At 52.9% G+C, this 17,749-nt stretch overlaps 1 protein-coding gene across 1 annotated transcript in view; it reads left to right on the top strand.

Annotated features, from left to right (window-relative positions):
• The window catches only part of Mgat5b (alpha-1,6-mannosylglycoprotein 6-beta-N-acetylglucosaminyltransferase B), a 69,172-nt gene that overhangs the window by 32,328 nt on the left and 19,095 nt on the right, over positions 1–17,749 (top strand). The window contains exons 9-10 of the mRNA XM_052755835.1: positions 14,618–14,749; positions 16,023–16,156. Coding sequence (XP_052611795.1) covers positions 14,618–14,749; positions 16,023–16,156 — 266 coding nt within the window. The remainder of the gene's footprint in view (positions 1–14,617; positions 14,750–16,022; positions 16,157–17,749) is intronic.

Below are 17,749 nucleotides of genomic sequence, written 5' to 3'. Positions count from 1 at the left end.
AGCAGGAGCCTCAGCTGCTCAGAGAGTTGGTGGGTCTGGCTGTGCCTGAATGCCCTGGCCTTGTCCCCTGAGGGATGTAAGTGTGAATGAGCATCTTGCTCTGACAGGGTGGATGGGTGTAAACAGCCCAGCCTCTCCTGGGATATCCTCAGGAAGATGCTTTCAAAACCTGTTACCAGATACGACTGAAAAACAGCTAAGAGTCTAAACAAAAACAAAACTGCCTTCCCGGGGGATTTCCACCACAAGGTCCGCAGCCACGCTGGGCCTGTGCTCAGGGAAGGGGCTCCAGCCCTGGCTGCAGCAGACCCCTGCGTGCTTTGAGCACACACCAGCATGGGTGTCCTGGATCCGTGGCTCTCAGCCAAGACGCTGCAAAGCTCAGAGCTGTGGCTTTTCAGTGACCTCCCTCAGTGCTGGGAAACCGTAGAACGAGGCTGGCTTTGTCTGGCTTGTGCAAAGGGCTGTCGGTGTACCTAGGACAGGGCCAGGGGATGGGTCAGATTTGTACAAGTGTGAGGGCTCCTCCTGAGGCCCACTCATGCCTGGAAGCTCTCGATCCCCTTGGCTGCAAGGGCTGACACAGTAGGGGTGAGACCCGTGTGGGAGATTAGGACAAGCAGGAACCCAGTTTGTTAGCTTTGATAACTTGATATAACCTAGAGTTACCTGAGAAGAAGGAACCTCAACCCAGGAGTTCCCCAGATGGGCTTCCCTCGGTGACGGAGTGTGACCTGAAAGTGTTAAGTGAAGTAAACCCTTTCCTCCCCCAAGTGGCTTTTGGCCATGTTGTGTATCACAGCAACAGAAAAGGTAACTAGACCACACTGGAGGTGACCCAGGAAAGGAGGCCTCTGGTGTCCTTTTCAGAATACCAGGAAGGGACCCGCTGGCTCAAAACTTGTGGCCCCACACTTTGGTAGACATACAGGCCTTCTTCTTTTCCACTGTAATTGGAGGGAAGATTGACAGGTGTAAAACCAGATGGATGCTGAGTTGTGGTCCTCAGTACACACTCTGTCCCTCTGTCACTGTAGAAACACGGGCCTTTCATGGCAAAGGACAGTTGAGTACAGTGTGGGATGTACTGGGTTTCTCTAGCATGTGGCAGCAAAGGTATGATGGCTAGGGTCTAAACAAGAGGGTTTTCCTCACGGCTCTTGGGGCCGGAAGTCTGAGATCTGCTGTTGCAGGCTGAGTCCCCCTGAGCCCTCAAGGAAGGGTCCATTATGGGCTGCTTCTGGAGCCTAGTTTGCTTGGCTCAGCGTTGGCGTGGTATATACCAGCCTTACCCCTGCTTCCCTCTGCTTGGCCACTTCTGTGCGTATGTGCCACTATCCAAACTTCCCCCGTCACAAGGACTCAGTCCTAGCTGGATGTGGGGATTCACATCTGCAATCCCAGCACTCAGGAGAGGGGAATTGCCATGAGTTTGAGGCCAGCCTAGGCCACAGAATATGACCCTGTGATAGTTACTTTTAATTGTCAACTTGATACAGCCTAGAATCTCAGTGAGGGGTTGTCTAGATAAGCGTGGCCTGTAGGTATGTCTGTGGGAGGTTGTCTTGATTACCTTAGCTGATGTGAGATGACCCAGCCCATTGCAGGTGGCACCATTCCCTAGGCAAGGAGTCCTGGAAGAATAAGAGAGACTGGGTAAGGATAGAGAGAGCTTGCTAAGAACGAAGCGTTTGTGCATCCATTCTCTCTGCTCTTGACTGCATGTGGACAGCCACTTCAAGGTCCTGCCTTGACTTCCCCACAATGGTGGACGATAACTGGAATTGCAGGCAAATGAACCCTTCCTCCCCTGGGCTGCTTTTTCTCAGGGTATATTTATCATAGCAACAGACGCGAGGCTAGGACAGATGCTGACCAAAATAACATTTAGAAACGTGTGTGGGTATTTTGCCTGAGTGTATGTCTGTGCACCACATGTGTTCCTGGTGTCTATAGACTCCAGAAAAGAGCACTGGATTCTCTGGAACTGGAGTTACCCACATGGTTGTGAGCTGCCATGTGGGTGCTAGGAATTGGACATGGCTTCTCTTCGAGAGCAACCAGTGCTCTTTACCACAGGGCCATCTCTCCAGATAAGGCTACATGCTGAGAAAATGGGGGTAGGGTGGGGTCAGTATGCAACACGTGATCTTTGTCAGGGAGAACCAGGCAACCTGTAACAGTACAGCCAGCCTTGATGGGCCCAGGGCAGAAACCAGGGAGGATGGGGTAGGAGGCATGGTCACCCCTGTTAGCCCTGCAGCAGCAGCAGCAGGGGATGGGGAGGTGATGGCCATTGCATTCTGAAAGCTCCCTTGTCTGCAGCCAGGCCCTGTGTGGGGCAGGCATCAGGACAAGGCACGGCTTGTACGCTGTTGTAGCTCATTCACAGATGTTCCTGCCAGGTGTCTCGTCCACTGACTATCAAGAAGTCTGGATGGATGAGCCAGCTTTTCTCTGTTCCTCGTGTTTTGGCGTTTTAATTAACTGGCTCACTGGAGGGATGTCTAGGGCAGTGTGCAGAATCCACATTTGGCTCTGGTGCCTCAAGATATTTCTAGATGAGGGAGGTGGTGTGCAAGAACAATGCCCTGTGATAAGTACGCAGTGAGGTGGCGTCAAACTCCTACCCCTTGCTCCTGTGGAGCGTGCACAGGGAAGGAGACGTGAAGCCAGGGACTCTGTCCCCTGATGCATCCTGAGCCCTCATCTTGAAGGCCTGTCTCCATGGTAGATGTTTGAAAGGGAAGCCTTACCCTTCCTCCCTGTGGAGAATTGGCAGTGCTCATCAATTTTCTTTGCATAATTCCAAGCATTAATAGTACATGGCATGAGGAAAAACGGTAGGGTTCTTCCTCCATCCATGAGTGAAATTGGGTTTAGGAGAAAATTAGTTGACTTAACTGGCAAAGGATGGAAACCTGAAAGGGGGCATTTAAACAAGGAAGCTGAGGAGGGAGAATTCAAGGCTGTCAGTGTGCAGCCAGGCAGAGAATCGGACTCCAACCCAGGACGTTTGCTCACAGGTCCCTGGGGATGTCGGAAGCAGGGACCACATCTTGTTCGTCTTGTGCAGCCTGGCTTGGCCAGCTGTGCCTGTCAGACTTCTCTTTACCATGACAGATACTTGAGAGTAGCACTTTAAAAGGAGGGGTGATTTATTTTTAGCTTATGATGTATGAGGATTCAGTCCAGGGTCTCCTGGATCCATTGCTTTGGGCATGAGGTGAGGCAGAGAGAATGGCGTGGTAGCAGTCTAGGGAGCAGAGAGCAAGTCAGGAAGGGGTTGGGGAGCCGGCTCAGTGGGTGAGGTGCTTGCAGGGTAAGTGTGAGGACCAGAGTTGGATCCCTGGAGCCCAGAGCCGGGGAGCCTGTGATCCCAGTGCTCAGGAGGTGACGACAGTCCCTGGGGCAAGCTGGCTGGCTGTGTTGATGAGCTCCAGCTTCAAGGAGAGGCTCTACCTCAGTATATAAAGTGGAGAGGATGCCAGGCATTGTGACACATGCCTTTAGTCCCAGCGCTCAGGAGGCAGAGGCAAGTGGATCTCTGAGTTCGAGGCCAGCCTGGTCTACAGAGTGAGTTTCAGGACAGCCAGGGCTACACAGGAAACCCTGTATAAAAAACAAAAATATAAAATAAAAAAATAAAATTGACGGTAATGAAGGAAGACACCTAATATCAATGTCTGGCTTCCACGCACACATACATGCATGTGTGTACACATGTGTGCATGCATCCCCTCTTGAATTTGCACAAGATACCCTTTAAGGCATGCTGTCAGTTATCTACTTTCAACCAGGCTCTTCCTCCTAAACATTCTACCACCTCCCAAAATAGCACCACCAGTGGGGGACCAATCCTTCAGACCAGAGCCTGCGGGGGACACTTCCTACTAAGCCACAGCATTGACGGTGGCAGGTTCTGGGGTTTGAACCTGTACAGATCTGTTGACTGTTCTGAGCCAATGGAATGTGGCCCAGCTGTTTATCAGCAGGTAGAACCAGAGCCTGGCAATTGACAACAACGAACGCCGTTCTCTGAGGGGAGGTGTGGTGTGTCAACTTGACACCATCTGGAATTGCCTATGAGGGGAGTCTCAACGAGGGGTTGTCTAGATTAGTCTGGATGTGCCTGTGGGAGATGATTTTGATTATGTTAGCTGAGGTGGGAAGACCCACCTACTGTGGGTGGCATCATTCCCTAGGCAAGGCATCCTGCGCTGTATGAGAGTGCAGAAAGCAAGCTGAGCACCAGCACACACTCATGGGTTCACTGCCCTCTGCTCTGGACTGTAGATGTGATGACTAGCTGCTTTAAGTTCCTGCCTTGACTTCCCCACGGCGATGGACTGTAACCTGGGACTGCAAGCCTAATAAACGCTCACTCCCTTAAACTGCCTTTGTCAGGGTATTTTATTTCAGAAACAGAAACGAGACTAAAATGGAGGGTATCCTCAGAGTCTACCTTCATGAGTAGGAGACTTGCTCATCACAGTCACGTGAATGGCGTTTGGAGGTGGGTCCCCAGGATGGCATCAATGGCTTTGTAAGAAAAGGGAGACCAGAGTTAGCAGACTTGCTGTCTCACTAAGGTGGCAGCCATGTAAAAAAGCCAGGCATGGCCATGTCCTTTAACCCATGCTGTGGGGGATAGAGGCCGAAGGACCACCGGGGCTTGTTAGCCACCAGCCTTGTGCCAGGTCTGGTGAAAGACTGTCTCAAGGGAATAAGGCGGAGTGATAACAGCATAACACCTGGCCTCCTCCTCTGGCCTCCCCATGCACACAGGTACATGTACCTGCACATAAGTGTGTGTGTGTGTGTGTGTGTGTGTGTGCGCACCGTACACACACATGCACACACAGCCAGTAAGAAACCAGAGGTGGATGTATACCTCTAAACACACTACTTGGAGATGAGGTAGAAGGATAGCTAATTCAGGGCCAGCCTGGACTACACGCCAACACCTTGTCATAAGATAATCAAGGAAAAGAAAACACACTGTCTTAGTTAGGGTTACTATTGCTGTGATGAAACACCAGGACCAAAAGCAATCTGTGGAGGAAGGAGTTTACTTGGCTGACTCTTCCACATCATACATAGTCCATTGCTGAGGGAAGTCAGGACAGGAACTCAAACAGGGCAGGAACCTGGAGGCAGGGCTGATGCAGAAGCCATGGAGGGGTGCTGCTTACTGGTTTACTCTTCATGGCTTGCTCAGCCTGGTTTCTTATAGAACCCAGGACTACCAGCCCAGGGATGACATCACCCACAGTGGGCTGGGCCTTGCCCCATCAACCACTAACTAACAAAATGCCCTACAGGCCTGCCCACAGCCTGATCTTATGGAGGCATTTTCTTAATTGAGGTTCCCTCCTCTCAGATGATTTGATCTTATGTCAAATTGACATAAAACTGTTTAACACATACACCAAATAAAAGTCATGTAAGAAGGAGACAGAAAGGTGTACAAGGAATTTGGCAACGTGGGTGCCGTTGCCATGTAGAATGAGGTATTTTGGTTGAGTTGTTAGCACAGAGTATAGCTGTGAGAAGACAGTTGGGTAACAGTGACTGGGTGGCCTCTTCCTGGACCTCGGCTCTAACAGGAATTAAAGAGAAGTGGGCAGTGCCAGGATGAGAACTGAATGAAGGAGGGAGTGATTAATCAAAATGCCACAGACTGGGTCCTCAGACAGCAGGAAAACATTGCCTCTGGTTCTGAAGGCTGGAATCTGAGCTTAGAGCTTGGTGAGGCTTAGGTCCTTTGAGCTGGCCCAGCCCCAGGCCTGCTGTGGGGACTTGGGTGTTCCTGGCTTACAGGTGACCTGTTCCTTGGGCTCATCTTCTTCCCTCCTTTTCTGGGAACACCGGTCATGCTAGATTAGAGCTCCACTCAGCGACCCTGTCTTAGCATTGACCCCATCTGCTAAGACCCCTTTTCCAGTACCATCATCACCATGGGAACTGAGACAGGCTCTGTCCGACAGTGTGCTGGCTTATTATGCAAGGTGGGAGACGTTTCATTATGTCTTAATGCTGTTGTGAGAGCCCACGGGGTCGGGTGGGGTGTTGAAGACCTAGGGCTGAGGGTAACCCTAGGGGACAGCCCAAGACAGAGGCTCAGCCTTCTGTGCTAACAGGAGAGAAAAGAGAGGGGACCTAGTGTTGGGGGTGGTGTGTGCAGACAGGTCCAGGGATGGGGACCAGGGACCTGAGCATCGCCTGTGATGACTTCTGCTTTATTTTGAGACAAGATGGGAGAGGTTTTGTGGCAGTGGGTGGAGGCTTGGGAGATGCAGGGAGGACAGAGAAGACTATCCTGGCAGCCTGTCACTTCACTCTTAGTATGTTCTTCTGTAAAACAAAATTAAGCCAAATATGGTCAATATGAGGTCGGAGCCAGGCTGGGTAGAGGAGGTGCAGTATTTGTGAACTTGTGTTATTGTCTATAATTTTCTGGGTGCTTCGGGTATTTTCTAATACATAAGTACATGGAGCAGGAAAAGTGGGATAAGCCTGCCCGGACTTCACAATTCCTGTCTACACAGTGCCCTGCCCCCAAGAGGAGGCGTGGCTATCTCTGATTGAGCCAATTGAGTTTGTCACTCTCCAGCTCTCCCTCATTGCTTAGGCTCTGTCCTCCATCCTGAGCCTCTAGTGATGGGTGGTGCCTGCCAGGTCCCTGGATGGCACTGCTCACTCTCCCTGCCTGGGGACCATGGTGGGACATTCCCCTGTGCCACCTGTACAAGCTTTGGCACCAGCAATTGGACACTGGATCCCACCCGCCAGACCTACTCAGCCTTTCATCAGGAGTTGGTCCTGGTCGCAGCTCTTCATCTTCTTCCCCACCTAGGACAGAAGCTTCCTTGTGAAGCCGTCTCCCTTCCCTTCCTTGGTGTTCAGAGCCTTGAGGCTCTCAGATAGAGTTTCATGCTTTGTGGGCCCACCACATGCAGGGCAGGGGAAGTTCTGTCATGTGGTGGCTGGGAAGGAGGAGGGAGGGGATGGACCAAGAGCCCTTAGGAAAGTGCCACCCACTGAAAGGGCCCGGGTCTGCTGCCTTGGCCTCTCAGGAGGGCCAGGGCCAGTCTGGTGGGGCTGGTGGAAGTGCTTACTAGATAGCAGGGGTGACCCCTAGCACACCTCCCCAACTTCTCAGGCTATAAGGCAACAGGAACATCGTTTCTGGGAGCCAGGCTGTGCTTTCCCCCACATTTCAGGGGGAGGTTCCGAGCCTCTTGGCTGGTCTCACTGGGAATACTCTCAGACTGCTGCTTTCTGCCCAAATCTCCTGTAGGAAGTCTTGTTCTGGGGTTGGAAGCAGAGCCCTGCCATCTTTGTGTATCCCAAGACCTCCAAACAGACTGATCCTCAGGAAGGCTTTGTGGGGCATGATGCTTACCTGAGAGAGTAAAGAGAAAACATCCCAATGCTAGAACCCACCTGAGAAAGGGCCCCTAGGGGCCAGCCTGGGCATCAAGAGCTGAAATGGGTCACCCCTGGGGATAATGACCACTGAGGACTGCTGAGACAGTCTGTTCTGGTTCTTGGCAACATGGTGTGGGTAAGAGTGTGATCGTGCTCGACATTAGCACAGCTGGGTTATATAAACCTGCCACTCTTCACTTCTTCCCAGAGCAGCGGCAGCAGCAGCTCACTAGCTGGAGGGGTGAGCGTCTGGTTTCCTGAACTCTCCTGGGAGAGCCACAGTCCTATTATTAGCCTTGAGCTTGCTTACCAGCTTACACAGGGGAGGTGGGGAGAAGGTGTTAGCCTCAGACAACCCACTTGCTGCCGAGTCTGCCCAGCCCTGAGAGATGTTGCTTCCTTGGTTCCCCATTTGCATCCCTTGGCCATGACCACAGGGTGAAGGGGCAGCTGGGTAGCTCTGAACCTGTCTCTGTGCTCGGTTTCCTTTGAGCCACTTGTTCCGTGGGAACCTGGTCATTCTCATTGACTGTGGTCCAGGACTCTGAGCACACCTGTGCATGCTGGGGGCGGTATCCGGGGACACCTGCCTTTCCAGGAGGCGGGAACTGGGGGTGAGCGCATGGGGGTGGCATCCGAAGCCCTATATTAGACACAGGGTGATCAGCCCTGCTGGCAGGAAATTATAATTCCCCATTAGCAATCCCCCTGCGTCCTAAGAAGCTAGATAGAGTCCCAGTTGGGTCTCTGGGTTGCCTCTCTGTGCCTCCTGATGCCCTGGGATGGGGACGATGACCCGCAGTAGTGACGGATCATGGGAGGGGGAAGGGCAAAGCCAGTGACTCTAAAATGAGCTGCCCCTAGGAGAGACAGACGTTCAAGGCTGCCTGGTCACATGTCCCCAGCAGCACAGCACATCTGGGGAAGCTGAGGATCCCCGGGTGCCCTTTGGCACCGGAGCCAAAGGTGTTTGAGCACTCTGTAAGAAATTGTTTTAGTTAGGTCCCTCCTGCACACACACACACACACACACACACACACATACACACACACACACACACACACACAGAGAGAGAGAGAGAGAGAGAGAGAGAGAGAGAGAGAGAGAATAGTTTATCCCCAAATCTGAGTAGTACTTCAAGAGATTATTTCTAGCCAGGGACCAAAGGCACAGAGAGAGATAAAGTGGAGGGTTTTTAGCTTAGGAGAGACAGTGGAGATTCGTCTGAGCAACACAGTATAGGAGCAGAGGCCGACAGCAAGGGGATGCATGGTTCTGTGCAAGGTCACCCAGCAGCCTTGTGTGGGGAGCTCATGTCCACAGAAGTTTTTCACTGGACCAGAATCCAGCATATTGCTTCCTACTCTGCCCTATCCTACTCTGATCTTTTGGCAGAAAGTGAGGGAGGGTTAGGGTTAGGGTTTTACCCTGCGCTATCTGCAACCAGCTGGGACTCCCAGGCAGAATGAGACCCCAGTGCCTCTGGGAGGCAGACTGCTGGGAACCGAGCATATGGAGGAGGTGGCTGTTTTAATTATTGTAAAATGCACAGCACATAAAATGTGTTGTCTTAACCACTTTACAGGGTACAGTCTGGTGACTTCAGATCTCCTTGCAAAATTAAGACTGTCTTCACTATACTGTCGGTCTCTTTCTCCTTCCTCCAGAATCCAGCATTGTGTGTGCACATGCACATGTGTGTGCATGTGTATGATTACCTGCATGCATGTGTGTATGCACACTAGCCCATGTGTGTATGTGCAGAGGCCAGAGGACCATGTTCAGTGTCTGCCTCTATCACGCCACTTTTTTCTTTAAAGAGATTTCTTTTTTATTATTTTTAGTTATGTGTGTGTGTGTGTGTGTGTGTGTGTGTGTCTGAACTCAGGTGCTTGCTGAGGCCAGAGGCATGGGATCCCCATGGAGCTGGAGTTACAGGCTGTTGGTAGCCATCCAGTGTGGATGCTGGGAACCAAACTCAGTTTCTCTGCAAAAGCAGTGCATGCTCTTAACTGCTGAGCCATCTCTCTAGCCCCCTCCACCTTACTTTTTTAGACAAGGTCTCTTGATTTACCTAGAGCTCCAAGAATCCTCCTACCTCTACCCTCAAGAGATGGGGTTTCAGGCTTGTGTTGCCATGTTCAATTTTTTTCAAAAAAGATTTATTTTTATTTTACATTTTATGGGTGTTTTGCATGTATGTCTGCACACCATGTGCATGCCTGGTGCCCATAGAAAACAGAAGGCATCACATCTCCTAGAATGGGAGTTGCAGATGGTTGTGAGCCACCCACAACCCACAAGGGTGCTGGGAACTGAACACTAGTCCTCTGAAAGAGTGAGTGCTCTTAACCACTGAGCTACTTCTCCAGGCCCCCTGCGAAGCTTTTTGTAGCAGGAATCTTAAACGTTCTTATTAATAAAATCAAACCTGAGCCAGGTATTGGGGTGAACTGGAAGATCAAAGAGACAGAACAAGCCACAGCTACCTCACTTCGCCGGATCCTAAGCTGGTCTTGTTTCCTCAGACTGGAGGCCTCTGAGTCCTCATCCAGAATGGGTCTCAGCTGAACTGCTGCTCGAAAGCCTGAAAGCTTAACCAGCCAAATGCTTAACCAGCCAAATGCTTAACCAGCCAAATGCTGCTACTTTCTGGTCCTCACGCCTTATATACCTTTCTGCTTTCTACTACCACTTCCTGGGATTAAAGGCGTGTATCACCATGCCTGGCCATTTCCAGTGTGGCCTTGAACTCACAGAGATCCAGAGGGATTTCTACCTCTAGAATGCTAGGATTAAAGGTGTGGGTGCCACCATTTTCTATCCTTTGTATCTAGTGGCTGTTCTGTCTCTGACCCCAGATAAGTTTATTAGGGTGCACAATATTTTGGGGAACACAATTCCACCACAGCTTTTATGTAGGTTCCGGGGTTACAAGCTCAGGTCCCAGGTCCTCACGTTTGCTCGGCAGGTGCTTTAACCACTGAGCCGTCTCTCAAGCCTGTCCCTTGTTTTTTGAGAAAGTGACTCTCACTGGGACCTGGAACTAACTGGTTAGGCTAGGCTGTCTGGCTAGAGAGCCTCAGGGATCGCTACTCTGTCCTCACCAACACTAATTATATATGCACACCACCACATCCGGCTTTTTACATGGGTGCCGGGGAACAGACTCGGTTCCCGGTTCCTCATGCTTGCAAGGCTCCTGACAGCTGTCTCTGTGGTCCAGGCTGCTGCTTTTCCGGGTGGATTGCTTTGTATTGAGCACAGGTGGAGGGACCCAGGTGACCTGGGAGAGTGTTCCATGTCCTTGGGCAACCAGCCTATCCACCCCCTACCTGTGTGTGTGTGTGTGTGTGTGTGTGTGTGTGTGTGTGTGTGTGTGTGTGTGTAAATCAGAGGACGGCTTGCTCAAGTCAGTATTCTACCACCACGTGGGTTCTGAGGATCAAATTCAGGCCATCAGTCTTGGCAACACATGCTTTTATCTGCTGAGCCATCTCACCGGCCCCTCTGCGTGTGTAGATTCCACCCATGGGCCCAGAGGACGTCTCTCTGGCCATCAGGTTTGGCAGTTCTAAAAACTTCCAGTGGGGTGACCTTTCCTCGGGAAGATCTTGTTCTGTGACTCTGGGTCCGTGGAAGAAGAGCTGATACTAGTGACAAGAGGCATCAGGAGAGTCCTCTGGCTGGGACAGAGTGCATCCTCCCCAGCCACCTCTGGCTGGAGACTGTCAGGCTGGCATTTTCTCAATTCAAGCGGCAGCTCCAGCCAACCACTTAGTGTAAAATCGTCCATAAAAGTGCACTTGAATTACAGGCCATAAACCTACAACCCCCTGAGTAGCTGACCTTTCTGCTCCCTGGAGCTCAGGTGCCCTTGGGAGCAATGAAGCTCTGCCTGCCTCCCTCAGGGAATCAGCAGAAGGTGAAAACGGTCCTTCCCTCGGACAGGAGGCTGCAGCTTCTCACTCCCTCCTCCCAGAAAAAGGCACAAGGGGACGGTGTCCTCCTTCTCCCTGTCCGTCTACTGTGCTTCTCCAGCTGCACACCGGGCCCCAGTGCCCAAGGGCCGAGGGGCTTCCGGTTGCCTGCAGAAGCTTGGGCAGATCTTACTGAATGCTATTTGGAATTACAGTAGTCACCGTGCATTAGTTTAAATAGAACAAGCGTGAGGACCTGCGTTCGGATCCCAGCACCCATGTAAAAAGCACTCCCAGAGACGTTTCCATGGTGTCTGTAAATCTAGTCAAGGTGTCCCATGACTTTAAACCCAGCACTGGGGAAGCAGAGGCAGGTGGATCTCCGAGAATTCAAGACTAATCTGGTCTACATAGAGTTCCAGGTCAGCCAGGCCTACATAGTGAGACCCTGTCTCAACAAAACAAACCAGGAAATCCAGGAATAGGGAGACACACATTGTTCTGCAGCAACCAGAAACATGTGAGGAGACCTGTCATTTTACAGGTGTAGGTACCGGTGCCCAGACCCACCTATGATTCATGTTTTTAGAACTGTCTTCCTTTTACCAGACCCAGATCCCCATCGGGAGGGGAGTAGCCACCCGCTTCCTCACATCTGCAAGGAGAGGACCAGAGCAAGGGTGCCTGGTCCTTTTGTCTATGACTCTCAGCTGGGGGAGGCCAGGAGAAGGGCCAGTGCTGCCCTCCACTCGCCGGGTTCTCTGGAGGTCTGCAGCAGTGAGGCTCCTTTGTGGGGTGTTGGCTTTACTATAGCAGTTTGCGGGAGAAGAGAAGCATACCGCAGAGATGCTCTGCGTAGTAGAGATGATGGTTCAGCCCTGGAAAACACCACCAAATATTTCATGAAGTCTCCGGCTGGGAACTGCTTTAGGGCGTTACAGCTCATGGGCTTTCTGCCCATTCTCCATCACCGGTTGGCTCAGGAGATCCTTGCCTTAGAAGCCTGTGTTCTGTGACACCTGGGGGTCCTGGGAAAGTAGCCCCCGGAGGAGAGGAGGGGCAAGGCAGAGGCTGTGTGGCCGGATTAAAGGTTTTATATATAGGAATGAGGTCATTAGGGTCTCGCTTTCCTGGCTCCACAGCACAGTTTCTGGCATTAGGGAACACATGGTTGGGGGACAGCTCAGCAAGGCAAGTTGCTGGCTCCACCCTTCATGTTGTCATACCCTGTAGGGACAGACCCACCGCTGATGCCACCACATCCATCAGTAACCCCAACCCTGGCATCTTTTCTGTGCAATCTTGTGGGCAGATGCCATCTCCATCACTGAAAAGGGGCCACTGTGGATAGTTTGTCCAGAGGACAGTGTGCACCAGCCCCTCCCCCAGCCTCGCCTGGGAATGTGCTGAGCATGCCCCTCCCCCAGCCTGGGCTGGGAATGTGCTGAGAGTGCACAGACGGTACAGTGCATTCTGGGCTGGTACTTTTCCACCTGGCTTGAATTATTTCAGAGAGCCCAAGACACAACCAGGCAGTGGATCAGTCATGGTCCCATGTCTTTAATGAATCTGTCCTTGTCAGAACCCATCTCCTCCCTGGCCCAAGGTTGCTTATGGTGTGCCTCTTCCAGCACTCTGGCATCTGAGGTACAACCAAAGGAGGTATTGTCCTGTTCCTGCAGGCAGCCAATGGCCTGGCAGAGGCAAAGTGTGGGGCATCTAGCTCACTAAAAGGTCACTTTGCACCCCTAGGAGCTGAGACGGGAAGATGCTCTCAGCATCCTTGGCCGATTTGGACATGGTCCTCCTTGCTCTCAATACCCAATCGGCTCCCAGCAGCTGGACTGATGCCTGCTCTGTCTGCTCATATCCCCATCCCTCCCCAGACCACTAACTCTGCCTGGAGCTCTCACGATTTGAGGACCCCAAGTCTCATGAGGCACATGGCCTGGCACCTTGTAATATCCTGCAGAACATGTGTTAACCGGGAGGGCCGGAGGGGGCGATGGATGCATGTGCCAAACAGCCACAGCCCGGAGCTTGGCGTTATTTCAGCCCAGGGCTTTCTACTCTGGCGCAGTATAAAGGTGGAGGGGCCATGGGTAACAGGGGCTCACTTTCCGTCTCACACTGGGACTCAGTACAGACTCACTGAATGCTAGAGTGTGAGGCCCACAGGGGAGAAACCAGGGGGCTTCCCAGTCAGTTCCGCAGGGGCCCGAATAGGAGGTGATAGTTTTACGGACTAAGCTGAGTGCTTAACAATGCTGAAATCGGCAGCCGTGGTAGCTGTACCAAGGCTTAGAGCCTTCTCCAGGGAGACCACTGAGCAGATGGCTGTTCCAGAAGAAGCCACAAGGCCATGGCCATGCCTTTCAGGCTTCACTGAGATGAGATGACTGATACCCGGGCTCCTGCCTGACAACAGAGGATCGCCACTCCTTTCTGACCCAGCTAGCTTCTGGGTCACTAGAAGCAGCCCTGTTCCAGGCCAAAACCTTTGTGCTTGTGGAGTGCCATGCCCAGGCAGGCCCCGGGCCCCAGGGCACTCAGTGCCATGGCTGGCTGGAGCAGGGAGGGGGTCCCAGAGGCCTGCAGGAGCTGGGTCAGCCATGACATTTGGAAGCCTTGGCACTGAGTGAACACTGAAGGGACTCTGAGGACTTGGTCTCACACTCGTGGCATTCTGTGAAACAGGCTTGTTCTGTGAGCAAATTCAGCCCTGTTGGAATTACAGAAACCCCCTTCCTCCTGGCGGGTGAACTAGGTCAGGTGCACTGCTTGGCAAAGTAGCCGGGGTGGATCGATCTCTCTCCCTCCCTCTGTCTCTCTGTCTGTCTGTCTCTGTCTCTCTCTCTCTCCCCCTCTCTGTGTCTCTCTCTCTCTGTCTCTCTCTCTCCCTCTCTCTCTCTGTCTCTCTCTTTGTCTCTCTCTCTCTGTCTCTCTCTCTTTCTCTCTGTCTCTCTCTCTCCCTCTGTCTCTCTGTCTGTCTGTCTCTGTGTGTGTGTGTGTGTGTGTGTGTGTGTGTGTGTGTGTGTGTGTGTGTGCCCCGCCCCTAGGTAGATGCCCATGTGCAGTGAGAAGTCCACACAACTGTGCAGGTCCATCCCATGTGGTCCGTCTCTGAGAGTGTGCCCTCCCTTCCCTGCCCTTGGTCAGTTTCCCTTCGCTTTCCATCCTGGGCTGTGGGGACAGGGTGGGTGCAGGGCTGGTTGAGAAGGTGGGTTTCTCGGGGCTAGACTCTAATGGGCTCTTCTCTCAGTAACTTAGGGGTGCCGCCAGGCCGGGGGAACTGCCCGCTCACTGTGCCTCTGCCATTTGACCTCATCTACACGGACTACCACGGCCTGCAGCAGATGAAGCAGCACATGGGACTGTCCTTCAAGAAGTACCGGTGAGAGGCCCGGGGACCCCTGGGACCATAGCTCTTCACCACGCCTTCCCTCTGCCAGCTAGCCCGGGGGGAGCACTACATGACCCCCCTTCTTCCTGTCTCAGCCTTCGCCTTCCCACCCCAACCAGATCACTGACAGCCCTCACGAGCCTTCCATCCCTCTGCGGGATGAGGGCTGAAGCCCGAGAGGATGGGAGGTCACCTGCATGGAGGGCCCGAGGCATCCCAGGGGATGAGGAGGGTGGGAGAGAGCCCCTCGGGGGTCAAGGTCTCTGCCATGGAGCCTGGAGTGGGAGAGTCGGTCAGTGCCCTGTCCCCAGTGACCCCAGGATCTAAGGCGAGTGTGCCGCAGCCAGCAGCAGTGGGTTCATTTAGCACCGAGGGCCTCACTGTTTATTCCTGTACTCTGATGCCATCAATACCCAGTGTGGTTTTATTAGAGGAAGGTGACGGCTGGCGTTATTACTTTTATTATTAATGTGTGCTGTCTGTGCATTGCCATCTTGCCTGTCCCCCCCCTCCCCCCACTCCCCAGGAATTAGGAATCCTGCCGACCTCAGCAGTCTGCAAGATTCTGGGTCACCCGGAAGAACGCTGGGCCCTGGCAGCTTTGTGTGGGGGTGTCTAAGTGTCAGCACCTTTCTTCAGTACCCACTCGGGGTAGGATGGGTGGGTGGGGTTTCTGGAGCCATGGCCTCAGAGGTGATCTGGCCCTAGGTTAGCTGATCCCATGGGAGCTCTGGGCTTTGGACTAGAAGCTTTGGGGATAGGGGATAACAGTGGAGGAAGGATGCCAGGGTCAGAACTTCTTTGGAGACCTAGGAGGGGTCACTCTTGCAGAAGAGGCTTGGGGCAGTCTCCCAAGTCCAGGTCCCAAGGACCTCACCCATGGACACTGTTCTTCCCAATAAAGCATAGTTTATAAATGACTCTGGGCGATGAAGGGATGCCCCCCTCCCTTCAGATACCACCTCACTTCCTAGCTTTCCTCCAGTGGAGGTGATGGTTTGGCTTCTGGGTACCAGTCAGGGGCCAGGCATTAAGCATGACCGAGCTACCCTGAGGCAGCTGGACTGCTGTTCCTGTCAGGGAAGCCGGCACTGAGAGGGTAAAGCGCCTGTTCTGGTCAAGCGGCAGTGAGGCAGTGCCTAAGTGAAGACCTGCCAACTGCTGTGCTTCCCTGACCTAGCCACACATTGTCGCAGGGACACCCTAGGCCAGGGACACACAGAAAGACATGATCTCAGTCCTGATTTCCCCCGGGGGAGGACAGGTGCAGAATCCGAGTCATCGACACCTTTGGGACAGAACCAGCCTACAACCACGAGGAGTATGCTACACTGCATGGCTACCGGACCAACTGGGGCTACTGGAACCTTAACCCCAAGCAGTTCATGACCATGTTCCGTGAGTGATACCCGGAGAGAAGGGGTCTCCCCATGTGTGCAGGGGTGAGTCCCCCGCCGTGTGTGCAGGGGCGAGTCCCCCCCCCCCATGTGTGCAGGGACAGGTGCCCTTCCTCCTGGGCCAGTGGGATAGGCTCAGCAAGCACCTGCCATCCCCTTAGATAGACAGAAGTGGGAATCACAGAGACTGCCCAAGGTGTGCCCAGGGCTGGTGACTGACTCAAGGCTGGGAGTTCTGAGAAGCACATAGCTCAGAGCAGGGGGCCCAGTGGTCTTCCAGAAGCTTCCTGAACCAACCAGAGAAACTGGAAGGAGGTGGAGCAAAGGAAAGGGATGGTAATGAAGCAGGCGGATGAGCTCGAAGGTTGTGAAAACCTGGGAGCTCCTTAAGGCTCCAGGACTGGGGTGAGCCTGGAGGAAGGGAGTGGAGGAAGCCAAGGAAGGTGAGCCTTAGGAGTGGAGTGCCAGCCATTTGTTTTGTTTGGTTGGCTGGTTTTTGGTTTTTCAAGACAGGGCTTCTCTGTATAGCCCTGGCTGTCCTGGCACTTGCTCTGTAGGCAAGGCTGGCCTCGAACTCACAGAGATCCACCTGCCTCTGCCTCCCAAGTGCTGGGATTAAAGGCGTGCACCACCACTGCCCAGCTGAGTGTCAGCCATTTGTATCTTTTTTTTTTTTTTCTTCTGGTGCTGGGGATCCCAAGTGGGACTTGTGCATGTTACGCCAGCTGCATCCCAAGTCTCTGCACCTTTTAAAACTTTGGGGTAGGGTCTCAGTATGTCCCCCGTCTGTGAACTCCTGCCTTAGTCTCCCAAGTGCTGGCATTTCAGTCCTCTGTGGTTCTTGCTTAAGGATCTATCTGATGTCACTTAAAATATCTTCTAGTACAATTTTTTATTCATTTGTGTACATGGGGGCCATGGAAAGTGTGTGGAGGTCAGAGGACAACCTGCAGGGGTCTGTTCTTTCCTTCTGTCCCTGGGATCGAACTCAGGTTGTCAGGCAACAGTCACCTCCTCCACCCTGAGCTGTCTTACTGGCCCTCGGCTGTCGCTCTTAACTGTGGTCCTCTGCTGCTGTGAGCAGAGTAGCATTGTAAGCATCTAATCTGTGACACTTCAGAGGCTCTGGGCCAGAAAGCCAGATAAGCCGCCTCGTTAGGAATGGTCTAAATTAAGTGCAGGGTGGGTTCTGCGCAGTTCCCAGGGACTTCGGGAGGATACGATCTTTATCCAAGGCGTCAAACTCTGGGCGTTTCTGTCAGCCGCTGAGGTTCCGGCTGTACCGGGCAGAGATGGTTTGCATGGTCAGTAGTAATGGCTGCGTTAGCTCCCAGAAGGGCGGCACAATTCCTGCCGCCCATGGAGTCTGGATGAGGAGACTGAGATCCAGAGAAGTATTGCCACCTACCTCAGGACACACCACTCTGTGGAGACCACGCTTTGCTGGGGCGCCCAATTGGAAGTTCTGTGGAGCCCAGAAGGGAGTGTGGTTCCAGTATAAAGTGGAATGAAATCTGGAGGGAAAATACATAAAGGGGAGGCCAGGGGCCGCTGGGTGGGAAGAACTGTGGGATTTGAATGTCGGGTAATGATC

Source organism: Peromyscus californicus, unplaced genomic scaffold (assembly GCF_007827085.1).
Source record: "Peromyscus californicus insignis strain IS unplaced genomic scaffold, ASM782708v3 Scaffold_3__1_contigs__length_106647218, whole genome shotgun sequence".
Lineage (NCBI taxonomy): Eukaryota > Metazoa > Chordata > Mammalia > Rodentia > Cricetidae > Peromyscus > Peromyscus californicus.
Note: the sequence above shows the minus strand (reverse complement) of the source record. Positions and strands in the feature narration are given on the sequence as shown.